At 42.8% G+C, this 15,632-nt stretch overlaps 1 protein-coding gene across 6 annotated transcripts in view; it reads left to right on the forward strand.

The window, feature by feature from the left end:
- The first annotated feature begins 5,129 nt into the window (after positions 1–5,129).
- The window catches only part of LOC110487852 (KH domain-containing, RNA-binding, signal transduction-associated protein 1), a 34,849-nt gene continuing 24,346 nt past the window's right edge, over positions 5,130–15,632 (forward strand). For 3 of the 6 annotated variants that reach the window (XR_005041290.2, XR_016493774.1, XM_036970886.2), the window contains exons 1-3: positions 9,477–9,823; positions 12,457–12,581; positions 15,351–15,467. Coding sequence is in view for 4 of the 6 variants with exons in the window: in XM_036970886.2 (XP_036826781.1) it covers positions 9,727–9,823; positions 12,457–12,581; positions 15,351–15,467 (339 nt within the window). In the remaining 2 variants the exon portion in view is untranslated. Of the gene's footprint in view, positions 5,182–8,460; positions 8,571–9,432; positions 9,824–12,456; positions 12,582–15,350; positions 15,468–15,632 lie in introns of those variants that run through there. The other 3 variants (XM_090228558.1, XM_090228559.1, XM_036970885.2) reach the window with 2 other exon arrangements.

The following is a 15,632-nucleotide window of genomic DNA, read 5'->3' on the forward strand; positions in this document are numbered from 1 at the left end:
AGAAGCTGTTTTTCAGTCTCTCGGTCCCAGCTTTGATGCACCTGTACTGACCTCGCCTTCTGGATGATAGCGGGGTGAACAGGCAGTGGCTCGGGTGGTTGATGTCCTTGATGATCTTTATGGCCTTCCTGTGACATCGGGTGGTGTAGGTGTCCTGGAGGGCAGGTAGTTTGCCCCCGGTGATGCGTTGTGCAGACCTCACTACCCTCTGGAGAGCCTTACGGTTGAGGGCGGTGCAGTTGCCATACCAGGCGGTGATACAGCCCGCCAGGATGCTCTCGATTGTGCATCTGTAGAAGTTTGTGAGTGCTTTTGGTGACAAGCCAAATTTCTTCAGCCTCCTGAGGTTGAAGAGGCGCTGCTGCGCCTTCTTCACGATGCTGTCTGTGTGAGTGGACCAATTCAGTTTGTCTGTGATGTGTATGCCGAGGAACTTAAAACTTGCTACCCTCTCCACTACTGTTCCATCGATGTGGATAGGGGGGTGTTCCCTCTGCTGTTTCCATCCCACATCATCCCTAACATGTGCAAAATAATAAGTGCATTTCTCAGAACAATTTGTACAAACTGCAATATACAATAGATGTGTTTCTAAAGCTAGTCAGTCACTAAAAATCCTTAGTACATCTCTCAAAAGTAAATATTCATGCCAATGATCATGTCAGTGTCATCAGAATGATAAGTCATTGAGTCATTGTTCACGAACAAGGTCGTCAAAATGTTTAGGCATGTTGTCAATGTAACTGTGTACTTTGACAGTATTACCTGATGTAAACTTAGGCTACAGTTTGGATGACAGTTACTGTATTGAAAATGCACAAGGCTGCACTTCTATGGCATATATCAATTTCAACAGTACTATTTACATATTATACTGTATGTGGGGTATGGATTGAAAGAGACTGGACAACCCAAGGGGCACAAAGGGGAAAAAAATGAAATTAGAAAGAAACACAGGAAACCACCCCTAAGGCACAACTTTGCCCGCAGCACTGTTGTGCTGTCTCTACACATCCAGATGTTCCTGTCTGTCGGCCCACATATTCTCATCCACATCACACCGGATATTTTCCCTTCCAATGCAACGTGGAAAGAATCTTTTGGAATGCCTTATCCATCCTCTGCAGGATGTGATGTCCTCACATGCTGCATCCATTGAAGCCAGCAGGGTCATCTGTGTGTGTGGCTGACGATCGTACACCTTCCACCTCCATGCTGAAAAGAACTCCTCAATTGGTTTAAGGAATGGTGAATAAGGTGGGAGGAATTCTATGAGCATCCTCGGGTGGGTCATAAACCATTGCCTTATAATGTTTGATCGATGGAAACTCACATTATCACAAATGACCACATACTTTGGCAAATCCCCTCTAAACAGACCCCTCTCATCATCAGGGATGAGAGCCCTGTAGAGAGTCTCTAAAAAGTTGAGTAGATGCTGGGTGTTGTATGGCCCAATAAGGGGGATATGGGTTAGGACACCATGCTCCGAAATAGCAGCACACATGGTGATATTTCCTCCCCGTTGGCCTGGCAAATCCACAGTAGCTCTGTGACCGATGATATTCCGACCCCGCCTTCTGCATTTGGTCAGGTTGGAGCCAGCCTCATCCACGTATACAAAGTTGTGAGAGGGTTCACTTGAGTCCAACTCCAGCATACGCTATATCCCAGAACACACAGTTGAATTTGTTTTGGTAAGGAAGAGTGACATAAAATGTACATATATTGCATGTTCCTTCCACAGCAATGGGAATGTGTGCAGTTTATGCTTACTGTACTATGTATCACTATAAAATGTTGCTGTAAAGTAGTTACATAGATATATGTTTTACCTGTAGATACTGGTACCGTAGCTCCTTAACTCTGTCCTCATTCCTTTGGAATGGTACACGGTACAGCTGTTTCATACAATAATTTTGCACGCCCAATTTTTCAGTTTTTGATTTGTTAAAAAAGTTTGAAATATCCAATAAATGTCGTTCCACTTCATGATTGTGTACCACTTGTTGTTGATTCTTCACAAAAAAATACAGTTTTATATCTTTATGTTTGAAGCCTGAAATGTGGCAAAAGGTTGCAAAGTTCAAGGGGGCCGAATACTTTCGCAAGGCACTGTATGCTTGCCAATTGATTCTTCATGAGATGCACCTTTTGAGCAATTTAGACAACTGGTTGATTGTTGGTTGAACTAACACTTTACATTCCTTAATGAGTGAGGGTCAATTTCACCTGCCCAATTTTTCAGTTTTTGATTTGTTAAAAAAGTTTGAAATATCCAATAAATGTCGTTCCACTTCATGATTGTGTACCACTTGTTGTTGATTCTTCACAAAAAAATACAGTTTTATATCTTTATGTTTGAAGCCTGAAATGTGGCAAAAGGTCGCAAAGTTCAAGGGGGCCGAATACTTTCGCAAGGCACTGTATGCTTGCCAATTGATTCTTCATGAGATGCACCTTTTGAGCAATTTAGACAACTGGTTGATTGTTGGTTGAACTAACACTTTACATTCCTTAATGAGTGAGGGTCAATTTCACCTGCACGATTCATCAATTCACGTTTTTGTACAAAAGGTCTAATAGAAATGTGTAAAACTATGCTTGACAGTTTATGACAAATAGTTCAACAATTTTGCATGTAATGGCTTAAGCAAGGAACTAATGCCTAGATGTTTTGAGGGGTAAGACTATTCAACAGAGAACCAGCTACTATATTTTGATCAACATGACATGAGCAATTGATAATGTGGAAAAAAGCTGACACTTGTACATTATCAATTGCAATTTGTTCCAAGGAATAAGACATTGCTTTAATGATGTGCACAAGTGACTAGATGATTTGGTATTTGTACAAGTAGTATCAAGAATTGCACTTTTTATCTAAGAAATGCACCAAATCGACTGAGAAACACTGTAAGTAGTTTGTAAGGATGGTGAATTAATACTGCAAAGAAAGTGGTTGTTTTCCATGTGATTTGATTAAGAAAAATATTTAATTTGATGTGGATGTTTTGTGTCTTTGCCCATAACTTCGCACCTTTCCATGTAAATGTTTGAAAACAGGGTTGTGTTCTTTCTGGATTCCATTAGAAGGACATCACAGAGAAAGAGACAGGGTTGTGTTCTTTCTGGATTCCATTAGAATGACATCACATGGCTTCAACTCTTACAATTCCAACTATTGAATCCTACAAGATACTCTTCTTAATTTTTCCAACCACCTTTTTTTTTTGCCAAAGCAGAGATGCTGCATTTTTTTTTTGGAGGGGGGCGGGGGGGGGGGTTGTGCTACAGATATCTATTTCAGTCCACCAGTACTAGTAAAGGCCCAGGGCACTACTTTTGTAAGAAAAAATGTTTTATTAAAAAAATATATACAGTATATATTTGTATTAATATATTTGTTTAATTCTGAATTTTCAGGAGTGCAGCACCTCTACTTCCTGTGGCTATGGACTGAAGGCAAAGGGAGTGAAAGGGAGAGAACAAGTGCAGACGGAAGGCAAAGGGAATGAAAGGGAGTGAACAAGTGCAGACTGAAGGCAAAGGGAGGGAAAGGGAGTGAACAAGTGCAGACTGAAGGCAAAGGGAATGAAAGGGAGTGAACAAGTGCAGACGGAAGGCAAAGGGAATGAAAGGGAGTGAACAAGTGCAGATGGAAGGCAAAGGGAATGAAAGGGAGTGAACACGTGCAGATGGAAGGCAAAGGGAATGAAAGGGAGTGAACAAGTGCAGACGGAGGGCAAAGGGAATGAAAGGGAGTGAACAAGTACAGATGGAAGGCAAAAGGAATGAAAGGGAGTGAACAAGTGCAGACGGAAGGCAAAGGAGTGAGCTTTCGTATATGGAACTGCACGCACTTGCCAAGAAAAAGTCCAACCTTCTTTTATGAGCCAATTGCTATTCAGTTGACACAGCATCCATTTTGTCAATGACAAGAGCCATCAGGACAACCATGCAGCCCCCCCCCCCCCCCCCCCAGTGCTAACAACATAGTGTGGGTCCCAAATGGCAGGGGCTCTGGTCGAAGGTAGTGCACTTCATAGGGAATAGGGTGCCATTTGGGATATTACCATGGTAATGGTCAGAGATAGATCAGCTTGAGTGCTGAGAGTTAAAGAGAGGACGTAGACGCCACGACCTCCCATAAGCATTCACTGCCCACCAAATTTACCTTTCATTTATTTAAAAATGAACTCATGCTCGGGTACACACAGGGGGTCGGTGGTAATAGTTTTTCTCTCCAGGAGAGGATTGACGAGTCACTGTTCAGTGTTTATTCACGTTGACTTTTACAGCAGAGTAGTGGAGGTATGAAACCGTCCCATTCCACCGGCTACAACCACACTTCAATCACAGACTCTAACGTCAACCCTTATCACAACACACTAACTCTTGTCGTGTTCAGCTAAGTCAAGCTTTCCTCCAATTGTATTGACTTATTGCTGGCACCAGCTTCATTTGGGTAAATGAGTACTAATGGAATACTGGTTTCCTGCAGCTGGGTTGTATTCATTAGGAACCCGACGGAAGAAACCAGAATGTTTTCTGGGAGGGAAACAGGGAGGGACCACCTGGACTCATTTTCGTCTTCCGTTGCACAACATTTTGAAACGTTTTGAAAGCGTTTTGCTACGGTGTGTCCTCGTTAATTCTACCCTGATGGTCCCCATTGGTGATTTACTAGTGGATCACACACAGAGGCTATAGGCTACTGACACAGTAGATTGATCTGTGTCTAAAAATACAGTTTAGTGAGTTTGAGGAACACGTGAAAGCTATTAGGTGGGTCACAAGTCACAACAATGTGAAACCATAACCCCTCACTGATCTATAGAGCCATTAATGGGGAGGGCGGCAGCGTAGCCTAGTGGTTAGAGCGTTGGACTAGTAACAAACCCCCGGTTGCAAGTTCAAACCCCCGAGCTGACAAGGTACAACATCTGTCGTTCTGTCCCTGAACAGGCAGTTAACCCACTGTTCCTAGGCCGTCATTGAAAATAAGAATTTGTTCTTAACTGACTTGCCTAGTTAAATAAAGGTAAAAAGTAATGACTGCTTTTGACCACAGAGGGGCAGCATAGATCCTAAAATGAATTGTTTGGAGGCTTCCGGGTCACATCCCCAGACATACAGGAACCTCCCTCAAGCCAGGGTTGGAATACCAGCAGCGCTCAGGTTTGTATTTTTACAAATATATTATATTATATTACAAATATATTATATTATATTACAAATATATTATATATTTCTATATTTTTTATATATTTTTATATTTACTTACGACCAAAAGTATTGAGACAGTGACACATTTTTTGTTGTTTTTGGATCTGTACTCTGGATTTAAAGATAGAGTACAGACCATAATCTTTAGTGGGTATTTTCATCCATATCGGGTGAACCGTTGAGAAATTACAGCAGTTTTTGAACATAGTTCACACATTTTAGGGAACCAAAAGTATGTGGAAAAATGACAGGACAGTCAAAGTACTCAAACATTTAGAATTGGTTCCATATTCATTATTTATTTATTTTACTATTTCACTAGGTGAAATACGGTATAAATATTCAATGTTTGAGTACTTTAATACTCATAAACTCAGCAAAAAAAGAAACGTCCACTTAACATGTGTGAATATTTTTATGAACATAAGATTCAACAACTGAGACATAAACTGAACAAGTTCCACAGACATGTGACTAACAGAAATGGAATAATGTGTCCCTGAACAAAGGGGGGTCAAATCAAAGTAACAGTCAGTATCTGGTGTGGCCACCAGCTGCATTAAGTACTGCAGTGCATCTCCTCCTCATGGACTGCACCAGATTTGCCAGTTCTTGCTGTGAGATGTTACCCTACTCTTCCACCAAGGTACCTGCAAGTTCCCGGACATATCTGGGATGAATGGACCTAGCCCTCACCATCCAATCCAACAGGGCCCAGACGTGCTCCATGGGATTGAGATCCGGGCTCTTCTCTGGCCATGGCAGAACACTGACATTCGGTCCCCTAAAATGGGGGGACTATGTACAGAAAGTGCTGTAATATCTAAACAGTTCACCCGATATGGATGAAAAGACTCTCAAATAAAAGCTGACAGTCTGCACTTTAACCTCATAGTCATTGTATAATTTCTAATCCAAAATGCTGGAGTACAGAGCCAAAACAACCAAAAATGTGACACTGCCCCAATACTTTTGTCACTCCCTCATCTGTTTCACCTGTCCTTGTGATTTTCTCCTCTCATGTTGCCGTTTATTTTCCCCAGTTTATTTATCCCTATGTTTCCTGTCTCTCTGTGCCAGTGTATTTATCCTAGTGTTTCCTGTCTCTCTGTGCCAGTTTATTTATCCCTGTGTTTCCTGTCTCTCTGTGCCAGTGTATTTATCCTAGTGTTTCCTGTCTCTCTGTGCCAGTTCGTTGTGTATGTTTTCAAGTCAACCAACGTTTTTCCCCAAACTCCTGCATTTTGCTATTCTCCTTTTTCCTTTGTCCTCCCAGTTTTGACCCTGTTTCTGCCACTCTGTACCTGCCTGCCTGACCATTTTGCCTGCTTTGACCACGAGCCTGTTTCTGCCACTCTGTACCCGCCTGCCTGACCATTTTGCCTGCTTTGACCACAAGCCTGTTTCTGCCACTCTGTACCCGCCTGCCTGACCTATCTGCCTGCTTTGACCACGAGCCTGTCTGACCATTCTGCCTGCTTTGACCACGAGCCTGTCTGACTATTCTGCCTGCCTTGACCACGAGCCTGTCTGCCACTCTGTACCCGCCTGCCTGACCATTCTGCCTGCCTTAACCAAGAGCCTGTCTGCCACTCTGTACATCCTGGACTCTGATCTGGTTTTGACCTTTTTGCCTTTCCATTCTTTCCTACCCCTTTGGATTAATAAACATTTGGGTGTATTGAGAGGCGTAGAGTAGGGAAACTTGTCAGCTGCTTGGTAGCAGAGTTACTTCACTTTTACTGACTTTATTGTCCCCGTGGGAGACAGTATCATGTGCACATTTAAAATCTAGTGGTTCAACTGTTATGATATTCTGGCTGCTTCTACGCCAATCCATAAACTATATGAGAGAGAGAGAGAGAGAGAGAGAGAGAGAGAGAGAGAGAGAGAGAGAGAGAGAGAGAGAGAGAGAGAGAGAGAGAGAGAGAGAGAGAGAGAGAGAGAGAGAGAGAGAGAGAGAGAGAGAGAGAGAGAGAGAGAGAGAGAGAGAGAGAGAGAGAGAGAGAGAGAGAGAGAGAGAGAGAGAGAGAGAGAGAGAGAGAGAGAGAGAGAGAGAGAGAGAGAGAGAGAGAGAGAGAGAGAGAGAGAGAGAGAGAGAGAGAGAGAGAGAGAGAGAGAGAGAGAGAGAGAGAGAGAGAGAGAGAGAGAGAGAGAGAGAGAGAGAGAGAGAGAGAGAGAGAGAGAGAGAATTTTTGCAGGAAAGATAAGCATCTCAAATGTTCTGAATGTTGCAACACACGGCAAGGCACTCAGAGCCCTATATATCAATGTTTGGCCTTTGCTGAACCGATGAGTTAAATCCATTCTGGCAGAGGCCCACCAGTTTTGAGCCCCACATTTTAGCAAAAAAATATGCCCCAAAAAATATATGACACTTTTTTCTGTTTTTTGCATGTTATTTTGGCACTAATACCTGTCACATATAAGTTTGCAAACAGTGTAAAAATAAATATATATCATTTAGTTAATAACGCTGCATACAAACATGGTCTATTTTTTATTTTCTTGAGTAAGGCAGCTCCAAAATGCATGTGTTTCATTCTGCCTCCGTGCTTTGTGTGTTGGTGGGGCAAGCCAGCAGAAAATATGGAGCGTTGCGCCGTGATTGGCTCAGTGTTCTTTCACTCACGGGGACACTCTACGTCACCGCCAAGTCTAAGGGAAGAGCTATAAAATTCTAGCCCCTTGGGTGCTGCTATAGAGTTACATTAGAAGTGCCCATCCAAGAAGTCTCAAAGTCATTGGCCACAAATACAATGATGTCAAATAAAGTATGTACAGTAGCTTTGATTGGACAGATCATGTCAACGTCATACTTTCATCATCTTTGCTAGTAGTCATCATCATAAACATTACAAAACAATTTGGAAATTGCAAATTCAAAAGTGATTGGTTTGGAAGGAATCAGTGACAGTGGCTAACTACAAGCATTGCAAAGCAATCACTAGCCTGCTGTACAGTGGAGTGGCTGTGTGGTCCCAAATCTGGGTTTAAGTTTCTCTTTTCCAAGTTTAAAATGATAAACATTCAACATTGGCCATGCTGTCAATGAAGCATGATTTGTGCCGCGATCAAAACAGCTGTTAACTCGGAACTGCGAAAACTTGACTTCAGTGAGTTCAAGAAAACTGGGAAAAAATACGTATTGAATGGTCATCCAACTCGGAATTGTAAATCCGGCCTCTTTCTAGAGCTAAGACCTGAAGATAAACCTTGTTTTTTTCCAAGTTGTCTTCAAAGCTCCATAAATCCAGAGAATGCCAGGCTTTGACGACAAAATTTGGCCATGACGGACCACCCTGCCCACCTTCCTGTTCAAGTGAGCACAGCACAACAAGGTGAGTCCATAAATGGCTTGTATGTTGCTGCATAAAGGATGTAATATGACAGGGAGATATTATACTGTAGCTAAGAAAGTAATACTAAGTGTATGTTGTGTAGTAAGATGTTAGTAGCCCATGTGCCTTACCCTAATAATTTGGTCTATTTACCTCTCTTAATTTCACCTACTGTTCTAACTTGGTGGTTCTGACTTGGTGGTGCACATGTAGCCTATAGCCTGTTTAAGAGACATGTAATCATTGAATATTGTAAGAGCTTTCATTGTCTGCTTTTATGCCCCCTTTACTTATTCTACATTTCTGACTTGGTGTACAGGAAGAATACTGTAAGAACGGCCATGTTCTGAATTCTGTCGCTGTACATTTCAAAAGTGCTAAACAAATAGTTATATTGACTATGTCTGTCCGAGCTCGCTCAATAATGTCTTAATCAAAATTACGGATTGCCTCTTATCCACTTGTCATCCCATTATGCCATAGTTTGTACATTTCAATTGTCATTAGAAACAACATTTCTTTAAGCAAGTCAGCCATATCAGCTATGTTTTTTTAAAGGCACTAAATGAGGCTGAAGGAACTGTTTCGCTGCCAGACAAGGCTCAGCTGATAGACAGGAGTAGCAGTGGTAAGATGTTGGGACTTCTGTTGGGACAGCTTTATGTAGGCCATTTGTGGGCACCGTTTGTCACCGTTATGGTGCAACTAATGTAATGTAATGTATTGTTTAGTGTTGTGTTGTGTAGTGTAGTGGATTTGCTGGCATGCACACCACCTTTTTTGTTTGTTGCCACACCAAGATTTATATGCCAAAATCGCCACTAGGTGGCGCCAAAGCAGCGGGCAGTAAACCTATCTCACTGAGCTCACTTCCGTTAATTCTTTATTCGACAGTCGCATGCATCCGTCTCCATTTTCAACAGGCAAAGCGCCGCGACAGGAGCACCCAGCCGCCCTCGTCAGCAGCCGTGCGGTAACAGCGAGAGCAATACATGCGAAGCAGCGAAATTAATCTGCACGAATAAGTGGATATTTACACACTGATTACATCATTTTACTGGACTATTTATTCTACTGTTGTTGTTTATGTTTTCTATCCACCCGAAGTTTGTTTTTAATTGCACAATTCGCATTTCTAACTGATTTCCAACTCAAAATGGAGAATCAAGAAGGCAAATACCTCCCGGAGCTCCTCGCGGAGAAAGACAGTCTGGACGTGTCATTTACGCACGCGATGAAACTTTTATCCGCAGGTAAAAACAAATGTCATTAGCAACATTTTGCCGCGTCCTTCATTCAAAAGGATGTATATTTTATGGATAGCGTTAAGTTTTTTGTTGTTGCTTTGTGCGTTTTGAAAAGGACGCACCCTGGCTGGATTGTGTGCACCAAACGGGACGGGTATAGCGGTTCTGTAAAACCCTGCAAACAACACATCCTTTCATAGCCTTTCTACGACCCGTCGCCACACCGCAGTTCGGCTACAGTGTGACACGTGATCTAGACACGGTTTTAGCAAGCGTTGGAAACAAATGGTTGAATGGGAACCATTTCTAGTCGAGTTTACGAACTTCCCCTTTCTGAAATACCGAACTCACTTGAAAATGCGCAAGAAGTAGCCTAACCGAAATCCTACTTTCAAAGCTGCAGCTCCCTCTATACATGGACCGAATGGGCTTTCTATAGCCAATGTCCGCAACCCGGAGAGGAGTATGATAGGATGCTCTCGGTCTTTTTTGTTGTTGTCTGGCAGATACAGTACAGCCCTTTATTATGTGTGTGTGTGTGTGTGGTATAGTACTAGGTCACAGCAAATCACTATCACCAAAACTGAAAAGAATGTTTGCTGTTCTCTGGTTGGTAGGCCTAAAATATAGTTTATTTTGGATAGAAAGAATGATATTCAGAGCTGGATGCGGGTCACTTTGAAATGTGTATAATCACATGTCAACGCTTACCAGTTGTGGTTGTTTATTTTGTATAGCCTACTATTGAAGCGAAAGTTGTGAGCGTGGAAAAGACAACTAGGCTACGTTGTCGTAACCGCTTCAATTTGATACATTATAACAGGTGTGTCGATATGTTGACACGTTGTAACTGCGTGTGTAACAATATTTGTATCGCCACAGTGTAAGAATGTATGGTAGCGTTTGTCTGCAAAAACACGTGTCCTGTTCCTATTCGGTCAGTGATAGACGCTATGTGTTTATGGGCCGGTTTCCCGGACACCGTTTATGTGTAGTCCTGTACCAAAAAATGACCTTCAATGGAGAGTCCTCATTGAAATTACAGTATGTTTTAGTCCAGGCCTGCGCTTAATTTGTGTTTTGGAAACCCGCCCCTTCCGTTAAATCAGACGATCAAAATATTACAGGTAAGACGTTGAAAGGTTTTTGTCTGGAGAAGCACAGCAGTGAGTTAGTTGTTAAACGTATCCGGAAGGTGTATAGCCTCGACTTCCAGCTGGATCTGACACACTTTTTCCATGATGAAATATGTTTTCTCCATAGGTCCTTTCCACCCATGTGTTTCTCATTACAACACGGACCTTCTGGAATTAAAATCTAGCGCTGTACTCTAGCCTACCATTTGATGGGGGTGCGGATCTAGTTTTATAGATAATTGTGGAGCCGGATGGCCTAAATTGTGAGAGAGAAAAAAGCGTTAAGTCAGTTTTTTTCTAAATTGTGTGCGTGTGTTGTTGGGACGCGTGTGCAACACTATCAATACCACTCAGTGTCTTTTGTGATCACACATGAAGGCATGCTTCTTCATTGCCGCTAGATAAATGGAGATACTGTATCGCAGTGAATCGCAATGCAACCTGGAAATGCCAGGTTAAATCAGCCCGATGCTGTGTTTGATGTTACTGACCTCGATAAAGATAATCTGTCACGAGCTCATCCTAAAGACCCAGACTGGGACCCGGCTGTGACTTTGTCCTGTCACCTTTTTAAAAATTTAAATTGCAACCAAATGCTGTCTGAACGATATGGCTATATACATGCCTACTATTCAGGCGTGTATGACAGGTGCAAAACAGGTTGCATAAGTTAGCTACTGTTTATCTCACCGTGGCTGTGTCCCTTGTGGTACCTTTGTCCAGACCTGCTAATCATTCAGATTGTTGTGCTAGATATGACTAGCGTGCTACAGAGCCTGTACATGACTGTAGTAGTGTTGTGACTGGCTGGTTAAATAAGAACAGAACAATAGATGCATAGTGGCACATGGTTCAATGTGTGTGCAGCACAGCAGCCACCCAGACACTGCTGCTAGCAGACCTCTGGCTCCCAGCTGGTAGTGTAGTTGACACGTTTGCATGTGGCATGCTGAGACACTGTCGTCGCAGGGAGTGAGGCGGTGGTCCGAAATGAATGGCGTTGTACCGTACTATAGACTTTAAGGCTCTTCCATGGCTCTATGACTTCTAACAAGTCAATGGTCTGGCAATTAAAGGTGCAATATGCAGAAATAGCTCTGCCATTTCCTGGTTGGAAAACTTGGACTAGTTTAGATAAACTGAAACGATTTGACCCCCCCCCCCCCAAAAAAAAAGATAGTGTAGAGAATCATTGTACCATCTTAACCTCTGTGAAATATATTTTCAATAACCCAAAATTCTTACATTTTTCAGCTGTTTGAAGCTGATGTACAAAATCGAAAGTAAAAGCAAGAATAGAGAGCATAGAAATATCTCACATAGATCGTATCTACAGATCTATCGCTCACATTTCTATGTGAATTTGGTCAGGTCGCCCCCCCCCACCCCAATTTTTTTTTTTTTTTTACCTATTGCGTTTTTAATGTTTTCACAGTGATTACATTAAATGGTTATATCATAGTAAGATTTTTTTGTGAGAATGAATTTAATTCTCCCTTGTAGAAATCGAGAGAATCCAGAAAGGCGAGCCCAAGAAGGAAGGAGGAGACTCGTATCTGGACCTTTTCACCGTCAAGAATATCAAACTGAAGGAACGCGTGCTCATACCCGTCAAACAGTATCCGAGGGTAAGCCTTCCACCTCTCCTTTCCCCTTCCTTCATTCAGCAGCAGGGCTTGAATTGCATGGGTGACTGTGGGGGTGGGGGGGGGGGGGTCAAACGAGATTACAGAGTAGGAGTGTCTAAACGTTGGCCAATTTACCGTGCCGATACGATATGTATAGAATTCCTCATGATTCTATATGTATTGTGATTCGATACTGTGATTTATATATATCATATGTCTGATGCAGAGGGACACGAGAGAGCCATGAGAAAAACCAGCTTTGATCAGTCACGGAAAATAAAAGTACTGAAAACGAATTGTCTCCCTGTTTAAATGATGGAGAACAAGCTATGAATGAAAAATACTGGAGTTTTAGTGCAGATGTAGCCAACTAGCGCAAAAAAATAATAATATTGCAATATTGTCACAACTATACGATTTATATATCGTCAAACATTATTTCCCAATATGTACCTGTATTGACGCCTCCCATCACTAGTAGGCATATGACAAATATAAGTGTGGTTAAGTGGTTCGCCGAACTAGGCTTCCTTCCGTGATGATCATTTTTTTCTTCTTCCTGAGACTGCAGGTTTGTGTAGGCTTCAAAAGCTCTAGGCTTTAGCCTCAGTGGACCGATACATTGATCTGTCACTTGTCAAATCACATTTTATTGGTCAAATACACGTGTTTAGCAGATGTTATTGTAGGTGTAGTGAAATGCTTGTGTTGTGTAGCTCCAACAGTGAGGTAATATCTAACAAGTAATGTCTAACAATTTTACAACAATACACACACACACACACACACACACACACACAAAACTCCAAAGTAAAGTAATGGAATTAAGACATTTGGACGAGCAATGCCAGAGCAGCATAGACTAAGATGCAGTAGAACAGACTAAGATGCAGTAGAACAGACTAAGATGCAGTAGAACAGACTAAGATACAGTAGAACAGACTAAGATACAGTAGAACAGACTAAGATACAGTAGAACAGACTAAGATACAGTAGAATAGACTAAGATACAGTAGAATAGACTAAGATACAGTAGAATAGACTAAGATACAGTAGGTGACTCCACTTAGACCAGGGAGACTGTCAACTTTCTTTAGACAGGGTTCCTTAAATCAGAGCTTTGATGTCTAGAGTAGTTCTGGTTGTATTTGAGTAAGGTTCACTAATCGGTCAGAGATTCTGGTCACCCAGGGTCCCAGTTCTGAGTCAGCAGCTGATTAGAAGGAGAGAGAATGAGAATAAGAAGTGTTTTTTTTAAAATTATGAATCCATTTCCTGGTCCCTCGCTATTTTAAGTAGCACTAAAGCTCTATTTATATGGTGATTACATGGTAGGCAGAACTTTGCATGATGTGTGACCACGGGCTGCCTGTGACCATGGGCTGCCTGTGACCACGGGCTGCCTGTGACCACGGGCTGCCTGTGACCACGGGCTGCCTGTGACCACGGGCTGCCTGTGACCACGGGCTGCCTGTGACCACGGGCTGCCTGTGACCACGGGCTGCCTGTGACCACGGGCTGCCTGTGACCACGGGCTGCCTGTGACCACGGGCTGCCTGTGACCACGGGCTGCCTGTGACCACGGGCTGCCTGTGACCACGGGCTGCCTGTGACCACGGGGTGCCTGTGACCACGGGGTGCGTGTGACCACGGGCTGCCTGACCACAGGGTGTGGGTGTACAGCCGTTCTACCAGTCTGCGGCTTGCACAATTGTTCCATTACAGTTGCTTCATGTTTTTTTTGTTGCCCAGTTCCTTACACGATTGAAGGTCTGACACATTTGTATTGGGAAAGGCAATATGACCCATAGTGATGTGTGGGTTGACTTAAAACCCGCTGTTCCTGTGGTTATATCCGCAGGGCAGGCGTGTTTAGGGTCATGACATGTTGCGTGGATGAAGGGTGGGTGGAATAAAGAAAAAAACGATACCTTAAAAAAATCCATAAATGCATATTTATTGTGCAATTTTATATATTTTGGCTAAATCAAGGTTTTTCCCCTCCATTATTTGAGGCTATCTGGCATAGTGCGTAAGCCTAATCTTTAGGTCCTAACTGTACGCATGCGAAATAGCCTACAGGCTAATCGCCAAATAGTTTTGGGAACAGGCAGAAAAAAAATATCTTTGCTCTGCAAAAGAAGAAGAAATGACAGAGAAATGTATTGACGTCAACTAGATTGAATGAAGGCTTCAATCCCTTTATGACATTCTGTTGAGCAAGAGTTTATTTAGTTTTCTATAGGGCAACATGTAACGACAGAAGAGAAGCTGCATCTATCTAATTATAGGCAAGTTGACTATCAAATAGCCTCCCAAAAATGTTGGGAATTCTAAGAAGAAACATCTAATTTAGGCCCCCCAAAAATGGTGCACCCCCTGTAAAAAAAAAAATAAAAAAAAAAAAATCGTGCACCCCTCTGTCAAAAAATAATTCTGCCGTCTCTGACTGTAGCCTACAGAGCATGTTCTATATTAGCAGGTCGGGGTCGGGTGTGGCCTCTGACTTCCACTTAATCACATGTATAGTCGGGCAGCTACGTGTGGGTTATTAGCAGCTACGTGTGGGTTATTAGCAGCTACGTGTGGGTTATTAGCAGCTACGTGTGGGTCCGGGTGACCCATGCACCACTAATGACCCACACTGAAACACTATGGTTCATGCAACAAGTACAGAACACACAGCCATATGCTTCCCTGCACGTTGGTACACAAGGAACCTCGCAGATATTCTGTGGTCTAAACCTGTCTTGTTTGTCCTGTTTCCAGTTCAACTTTGTGGGGAAGATTCTTGGCCCTCAGGGCAACACAATCAAACGCCTTCAGGAAGAGACTGGGGCCAAGATCTCTGTACTGGGCAAAGGTTCCATGAGGGACAAGGCGAAGGTGAGTGAGCTGATGCACACCTGTTACACTCACCTGGAACGTTACACAGCACCTGGCGCGTTACACAGCACCTGGCACGTTACACACACACACCTGGAACGTTACAGACTCACCTGGCATGTTAGACTCACCTGGCACGTTACAGACACACCTGGCACGTTACAG

This window comes from Oncorhynchus mykiss, chromosome 30 (assembly GCF_057628025.1).
Source record: "Oncorhynchus mykiss isolate SJ-2025 chromosome 30, ASM5762802v1, whole genome shotgun sequence".
NCBI classification, from domain to species: domain Eukaryota; kingdom Metazoa; phylum Chordata; class Actinopteri; order Salmoniformes; family Salmonidae; genus Oncorhynchus; species Oncorhynchus mykiss.